This window comes from Manis javanica, chromosome 2 (assembly GCF_040802235.1).
Source record: "Manis javanica isolate MJ-LG chromosome 2, MJ_LKY, whole genome shotgun sequence".
Taxonomy (NCBI): Eukaryota; Metazoa; Chordata; class Mammalia; order Pholidota; family Manidae; genus Manis; species Manis javanica.
Window position 1 is genome coordinate 3,393,836 of NC_133157.1, and position 8,081 is coordinate 3,401,916.

The window sequence follows — 8,081 nt, forward strand, 5'->3', positions numbered from 1 at the left end:
GGGTTGGTGGCATCATCTCTCCTTGTGTCTTGGGAGGGGCGGAAGGGAGCCGGAAGCTCAGAGCCAGTGCAGGAGGGCTGGGCACCAGGCTCCTTCAGGCTGGAGCTTGCGCGCCTCTCCAGGCAGAAACCGCGTCAGCCGAGGCAGTGCCCCGGGCTCCAGACCCTGCAAGCCTGGCCCCATACATCACAGACCCTGGGTGCCCTGGGGCTCCAGACCCCCACCCCACCCTCTGTGTCCTGGGGGCTATGCAGGCACAGAGATAGGTCTTCAGTGCCTACTTTGGTGTGCCTCCCTGTCATTAGAATGAAAAGAGTCCTAAGAGAATGTTCTGGAAGCATTTTGTGTCAGAAACAAGGCCCATCTAGTTTCCAGGACAGTGATTTTCTAGCCGTATCCTTAGGAACCTTGGATCCTGCCCAGGGGTGTCTGAGAGGGATTGAGGGGGCAGGACCCCAGGCTTCCTCCGCCCTCCAGCAGCCCCGCTCCCTGACCAGAGAAGCCTTGCTTCCCTTTCTGGGTTTCCAAAAAGACTTTGTGCTGGAAAGGCTTTCACCACCAGCAAGGTCTGATGCGGGCACAGAGCCTACCCCCGAGGCCGTGCTGGGAGAGGAGCGGCAAGCCCTCGAGGCCCGAGAAGCCGTCCCCGCACAGCGCTCGGGGGGAAAAAGCAGACAGGCTCCTTTGGCAGGAAACATAGGCCCAAAAGGTGAATGCGAAAAGACCTAGCTCGGGAGACAACAGGAAATGTCTTCACGACCTTGGGGCAGGAAAAGCCTCTCAGGACCCAGAAAGCACCGACTGCGAAGGAAGCATGGAATTCGGAACTTCTGTTCCTCAAAAGATACCTTCAAGAAAGTGAGGCGGCAAGCCACAGACCGGGAGAGGGCACTCCGCATCCCTGCATACCAAGGTACAGAGAACTCCGCCAGCTCAGTCGGGGGACACGGACAATCCCGGGTTTTAACGGGCAAAAGAAGATACTCAGGTGGCCGCAAGTGCCCACGGTGATTGTGCATCACGGCTAAAATTAAACTGTAGCTTTTAATTTAAAAGACTGACGCTGGAGTGTTGGCCAGGAGGTAGAGCTGGAACGCTCGCAACCTGTGGTGAGAGTTAAGCACGGGGTCAACCGAACTGCCGTGGATAACTGCCCACTAAACGTGACATCTGCTACAGCTGTGCACGTACCTGCTCCACGGCCCAACAATTCCAGCCTGTGTAATTATCCGGGGAAATGAATGGGTCCAGCAAAAACATGCCAACAATGTTCATGGCAACCTTATCCATGACAGCTGCAAACCAGCTCAACCAAACGCACACGACGCTAGGCTGGCTGCACAGATGTGCAGCCACACACCAGAGCAGCAGCTCACCACAGGGACAGGTTCCCGATACATTCTCAGAGTGCATGAATCCCGAAAGGCACAAATGATGACAGCCTGGATGAGTTCCCCTGTATGAACTGCGGGGACGGGCAGGACCTTGGAGCACAAGTAGAGCCATACATGCTGACTGGGGACTTCTGGAGTTCCAGGCATGCTCTGCGTCCTGGTTCAGGGGGCGAGGGGAGCACGGCCTGTGTGAAAGGTGCCAAGCTGGACACTTGAGTCTGGACAGAACAGTATGCAAACAACCCCCGCAGACAAGAGGGAAATAAGGTCAACTCCAGGGGCATGTGCCCTGTGGAGTCTTGACATCAGAAGGCTCCAGTGGCCCCAGGCCTGGCGTTCTAGAGTCTGTCTTACCTCGGGGTCAATGACTGCCCGAGTCACCCTCTTCTTCTCAATGACCGTCTGGAAGCTTCCCCTGTAGTACTCCATCACCAGGCAGAGGAACACAGAGGAACTCTGTGGAGGACAAGAGGCCCACCACCAGGTGCTGCGGCCTGGCCCCCCGCTCCCGCCCCACCCTGCCCAGGCTGGCCTGGCGCTTCTGCATGGTCACCTGCTCCATGGGTCACCGCTCCTCCACTGGGCCTCTGAACCCAGTGGCTGTGGGAGCACTGCCTGCAGCCCCTGCTCACCCCCATCCCAACAATTCATTTTCCTGGGTAAATATCCAGGGGGCAATTGTTGGGTGGTGGAGCAGGTGCTTCCTCTCCCCACCCCCAGCTCCATGTACACTGAACCCTTGGGCTTTTCCGGAAGCTGCACAGGCCTCCAGGCTAGCACACACACACACACTCTCTCTCTCTCTCACACACACTCTCTCTCTCTCTCTCTCTCTCTCTCTCTCTCTCTCTCTCTCTGTGCTGGGAGCCTGGCCTTTCCGGGGATATCTACTCATTCTTTAGGGCTCCGCAGTGATCCACTTCTGCCCTGTGAGGGACCTGCCCTGGACAGACACCGGCAGACCAAGTCAGGGGGTGCAACTTGGGGCTCTCAGAGGACCCTGCCCTCCCTCCTACAGCAAAACGTCCTCTTGGTTTTCTGTGTCTTCTTGAGAGCATGAGTGGCTACTCAGAAAATACTTGGGGGTGCACACAGTGACTATCTCTCCCTAAGGCTCTCCTCAGGACCCAGCCACAGGGGAGGGAATGCAGATGAGGGGAGCCCTCCACTCCTGCTCGAACCCCTGGTTGTCAGCCCCAGCTAGGGACAGTAATGTGGAGACCTGATAACTGACACCTCACAGCTTGACGTCCCCCTCTATCTCAGTCCTGTCTGGAGTACTTCAAAAGCTTTGTGGCTCCTAGTAGAGGTAAGAAGTCATATAACCTACATGCCAAAGCACAGGGTTTGGGGCTACAAGACCCAGATTTGAATCCTGCTCAGCTGTTACTAGCTGTGTGACCTTGAAGAGCTCTGTAACCTCTCTGTGCCCCCTAGGAAGTGATGACATAACTTCCCACACTGCAAACCTCCTAGATCTGAGGACGGATGTGCAGTTACACAGTTAGTACACTGTGCAAAAGCTGCAAAAGTCAGGGGTCCAGAGTCTTGGGACAGTTTAATGCCAAGTAAGGCGGGACAGCAGAGACCAGATTCCTAACTCCAGCATCTCCCGTGAGAGTCAGAACTCCACCTTCAGAGGCACAGACACAGTGAAGCTTTGGCTGCGGCATGAGCTCGGTAGCTGGATGCTCAGGGTGCTGGAGTCAGGCCCCACCTCCTGGCTGGGCCACATGCAAGGTGGGTACCAGGGGATCTTGTTTCTCCTAGCCTCTATTTATTCTTCTGTAAAGTGGAAGAAATATTTATTTCTCCTACACTGAAGCTGTTGGGGGCTCATAAGAGATGATGCCCAGAGAGTCCCTGGAGCACCCCCAGTGGGTGTCGAGTCAGGACTGGCCATGTTTAGTCACTACCGTTGCCCTATGGTGTGGGGGTGCCCTGTGCTCAGTCCACTTGTTCCTGCAGCCGCTGAGTGCCAGCTGGGCCCTAGGTGCGGGCCTCCGACGCACCTTGCTATTCCACATCACGAACAGCTCCTGGTACGTGGAGACGTGGGCGTGCTGAAGCTTCAGCAGCGGCATCAGCTGCAGGGGCGAGAGCAGAGGAAGTGATGTTTGGGAAGTGCCGCTTCTCAGCTAGGTCTGTCTCACAACCTGACCAAAATGCAAGCTCATAGCTCTGGGGCGCAGGGGGTGTGCGGCCTAGTGGTTGGGAGTCCAGGGCCAGGGTGGGTCACATCCCCAGTATGTGCTGGCTGTGCTGTGTGACTGAAGGGAAGCTCCTTGCCTCTCTGAGCCTCTTAGCCTCATCTGAAAATGGTAGCAACAGTGGCACCTGCCTCACAGGGTGTCATGGAACAACTGAGATGATACAGTCAAGTGCCTGGTGAACAGGAAATATACGGCAGTCTGGGCTGGCTGGAGAAGGTGGTGTGGTCAAAGGAGGTGGGATGCCGATGTGCTCAGACCCGCCTGGCCTCCTGGGTCGTGCACACCAGAAGTCCCAGTGCCCCCACCCCAGCTGACAGGGCTTTGAGCACTCATGCAATTAGGCAGCAGAAGTGGCTTCCCTGGAGACTAAGGGCTGGAGGGCCAGCTACTCATCACAGAAGGCTGGGTTGAAAGCAGGGGCCTGGTGGGTGCAGGGCGCAGTGGGGACCGTGGAAAGTGGTGACAGTGGGGGCACCACGAGAGGCCTCCCTCCCCTCTCACTTTGCTGGAATGTGGTCTGGGTCCACCTCAGTCTCACTGTGGGCCGAACAGCTGCAGGCTGGCAAAGCTCAAAAAAGCCAGTGACTCCAGAAAGATGACAAACAAGTGACAATGGACAGGAGGGGGACTGCTCAGAGCTTTTGTCCAGCACACGGAAGTGAGTGAAGCTGGTATTGCTATTGTTATAAATTAGGATAACTGTCAGCTCTGACTGGTAGACTTAAGGCATGTCAAAGAGTTTACATTTTCTTTGTTAAACAACTCTTTATTTTCCAAATTTTCTATTGTAACTAATGTGTCTACAACTGAAGACAAAAATCTTTCAAAAGATGGTTGTTGGTAGATCAGCCTGTGGACCTGGCTGACATTTGAACTTTGTCTTCCCTTAGAATGTTTATTCTTAGTTGTCCACACCTTGATTTAGAAATGAGTGTTCGGAGCACAGACACCCTTCGCGACCTGGGGGCTTCTGGCCTGGGGCAAGAGCTGGTTCTGAGCCTCCATGCCTCCACCCGGGTTCCACCCAGCCACCCCGCAGGAGGGCGCAGAGCAGCGGGTGTGCGTTCCGCATCACACACTCCAGCCGGGGAAGCACCCAGAGAGTTCGTTACCTCTTCCAGGGCCTTGTTGGCATGATACTCATCAATGCATTGTACCTGCAGGGGGACGGGAGCACTGCTCACTAGACGCGCAGTGAGCTCTCACCATCATCCCCACCCCCCAGCCACCATCCCCCCACCCCACCCCCACTCACACCCTCAGCCCCACCACCAGCTCCCTCACCGTCATCAGCTCCCCCCAACCTCCACCACCATCACCACCATCCACCAGCAAGGCTCTTTCATCTGCACAGTCAACGCCCATCCCGTGAGGTCCCAGCCGTCAGCATGTACCTCAAGGATTAGACAGCTCTCTTCCCCCAGACCGTCCATTCATCTAGACCACCCTGTCTTGGACACACAGAGGTGTGCATCCCACCCTGCCATGCCAGCTCTGCTGAGGAGGTGGCGGCAGGGCCCAGAGCCCAGTGTCCTCAGACCTGTGTGCTCTTGGACAAGTCCCTGGCTCCCCTTCGGAAAACTGGTGGCCCCCAGGGAGGTGGCCTGAATTCAAGTGATCGTGGGAGCTGGGTGATGTTGGTTAGTCTGCAGCTCCCCACACCTCCCTATCCTTGGCTGCAAGGTGGGGTCATGGCTCCTGCTGTGCAGGGGTGGCCAGTAGGAAATAAACCAGATGCTACCTGGCATGAAGCACACACTGACTGAGGGGTAGGTGTGGTTGTGGTAGTTGCTGGAGTGAAACTGAGCATTCTTTTGTCATCAAGGTGAGAGAAGTGGTGTGTGGGTAAGCCCGAGGAACCTTGCCCCATCCCATTGTCACCCCCGACTGCATGTGTCACTGTGACTGCTGACGGAGGGAGTCCAGCTGTGGCATTGGGAAGACTTTCTCTCACAGGCATGAGAAGGGGCTTGGGGGAGGCGCCCTCACTAGGATGCCACAGGCGTGGCCCCTTACCTGCTTTATCACGAGTTTTACTTTGGTTTCTGTCTCCTCCACCACTAGGTTCACCCCCAAGGCCCCAGGGCTCAACTGGTCCAAAACCTACCAGCAAGAGAGAGAAGGTCTTGGGAAATGCACACGGCTTTTCACTTTCCAAAGTGTGCCCAACTTCGACACACCTTCTGGTCTTAACTTACCCTGTGGGCTGGCAGAACAAGGGTCTCTGCCCCATTTGCAGACAAAGAAACGCCCAGCAGGCTGATGAGGCCCTGGATGGCAAAACCTGGAACCTGAGCCCATCTCTCTGGGACTGATTCTGGAGCTCCTCCACCACCCAGCTCTTCTCTAGTCAGCTGAGAAGACTGGCTGGTGTCCAAGAGCCAGCACATCCCTCAGAGGGGCTTGTTCACTCTCTCTAGCCCTCTTTGCCCTAACTTCTAGCATCCACCTCCAAACTGGGCATCCAAAGAAAGTAACTGGTCTGTACTGGTGCCTAGTCACAGCCATGTGTGCCTGGCACTGTGCAGCCACCCCTGCAGTCAGCACTAGGGTGATCTCCATCATCACATCGGAGGAAACTGAGGCACAGGGTCTAGGTCTTTGCCTGGAGCCACAGTGCTGGTAAGTGAAGTGCCCTGGATTGGACTGGAACTCTGGGGTATGACTCCAGAGCCTGTGCTTTGAACCAAACCTGCAGAGAGATGGCCACCATGCCAGGACTCTGGGCAGTGAGGCAAAGGACTATGGGGTGCAGGGGTTGGATGGTGCGACTGCATTTGTCAGAGGATGAGAGAGGGGGGCAGGATGCAGGGGAGGGGAGGTAGGAGATGGAACCCTCAGTCTAAGGACCCTACAAGTCCAGAAAAGCCTTAGGATTCTGTAATCTGGCTCCCGACAGCAGCCTGAATTCTGCTCTGGGAATGACAGGAACAATGTCGAGAGCGGCCGAAGTTGATACAAGAATGCACATACCTAGGTCCTCTTAGGTGGCAAATTACACGGTAACAACACATTCATATCTCAGATGAGTCCATTGAGTCCATTGTTTTTCTCCAGAACATCTGGGAAGATTTTTTTCCAGAAGCCTACCTGCTTTGCCATGGCCTACTCCTCTAGGGTCCTCCTACACAAAGGGATTCTTGTAAAGTGAGAAAAATCTGATTGGCAAGTTGTTTTCAAATTAAGGGAATCTTACAAAGATGGACTCTAACATTTAAGAGGGCTGATAGATTATGTACAGATGCATGTATAAGTTATTCATTTTTATTTTGCGGCTTTTCTTTTCTGAATTTTTCAGGTCTTAAAACATTTTCACAGGCCCTGGAAAAGGCCCACATCCCCCTACATGGGTCTACTGTTTGGTGTTTCAAGAGTTTAGGGACTCTTACTCCAAGAAGGGACTAGTGGTCACCAAAGGGGAGGGGTGTGGGAGGGAGAAGGGGACGGAGGGGCATTATGTCTAGTGCACATAGTGTGGGGGGGTCACGGGGAGAGCAGTGTGGCACAGAGAAGGGACGTAGTGGATCTGTGGCATCCTGCTGCACTGATGGACAGTGACTGCATTGGGGTCTGGGTGGGGACTTGATAATATGGGTAAATGTAGTAACCACATTGTTTTTTCATATGAAACCTTCATAAGAGTGTATATCAATCATACCTTAATAAAAAATTAGAAAAAAAAAAAAGAGTTTAGGGACTCCTGATTCTGAACTCTGGGCATTCTAGGGGGGGTCCTCTCTTCCTGGGCGCAAAGCACGTGGACCCATGGTGGGAAGTATGGAGCTGTCCACTGCCCCCAAATACTCGGACGAAAAGGGGTTGGAAAGGCCTTCATTTCATTCATCATTTTTGAGGGAAACTGAGGGCCAGAGGGGAAAGGAGCGCCGAAGGGGTCACCTTTGGAGGTGCCTGGCTGGAGCACAGGCCCCTTGCCTACCTGGGGGGGGGGGACCGGGCCGCGGGCCACCGCTCCAGGGGCTGTGACCGTTAAGTCAGTAGGGGACTGGAGTGGTGGCAGGAGGCCCAGGCCTCGGGTTCGCCCCGACCGTCGGCCCCGTGCTGCCCCCGCCTCCCGCCAGGGGACAGCCGGGCACCTGGTACTTTTCCATAGTGTCTGGAAGGGACACTCCCGCTTCCTCTCCCTCCGCAGGGTGGTGGCGGGCGCCCCAGGCCGGAGCCGGCAGTCGGACCCTCGACTGAGCATGCTCGGTAGGGGCCGCGGGCGGCTGAGCACCCATCCCCCCACCCTGGGGCGACACTTGGCCCCGGGCGTATCTGCCTGTCCCTGGGGCTCTCCCCACTGGGGGACCGCGCCAGTCCCGGGCAGGTAGGTCCTCGGGCCTGCGAGCCGTACAGCGCTCGGTGGGCGGGGCCAGGAGGGCGGGACCTCAAAAACGCGGCAGGCGGGGCCTGAGGGCAGCCGGGCCGGAACGCGGGGGGCGGGGATTCGAGCGCGGCGCGCGGCCCCTTTAAG

The 8,081-nt window shown here is 56.1% G+C and overlaps 1 protein-coding gene across 3 annotated transcripts in view; it reads right to left on the minus strand.

Moving 5' to 3' along the window:
• STKLD1 (serine/threonine kinase like domain containing 1) overlaps positions 1-7,983 on the minus strand; it is a 19,136-nt gene extending 11,153 nt beyond the window's left edge. The window contains exons 1-6 of one of the 3 annotated variants that reach the window (XM_073222073.1): positions 7,702-7,982; positions 6,581-6,746; positions 5,624-5,710; positions 4,720-4,764; positions 3,407-3,481; positions 1,749-1,850 (exon numbers count right to left, since the gene is read on the minus strand). In XM_073222073.1, coding sequence (XP_073078174.1) covers positions 1,749-1,850; positions 3,407-3,478 — 174 coding nt within the window. In that variant the 5' untranslated portion in view covers positions 3,479-3,481; positions 4,720-4,764; positions 5,624-5,710; positions 6,581-6,746; positions 7,702-7,982. Of the gene's footprint in view, positions 1-1,748; positions 1,851-3,406; positions 3,482-4,719; positions 4,765-5,623; positions 5,711-5,805; positions 6,747-7,701 lie in introns of all 3 variants that reach the window. The other 2 variants (XM_073222067.1, XM_017662363.3) reach the window with 2 other exon arrangements.
• Positions 7,984-8,081: the final 98 nt, after the last annotated feature.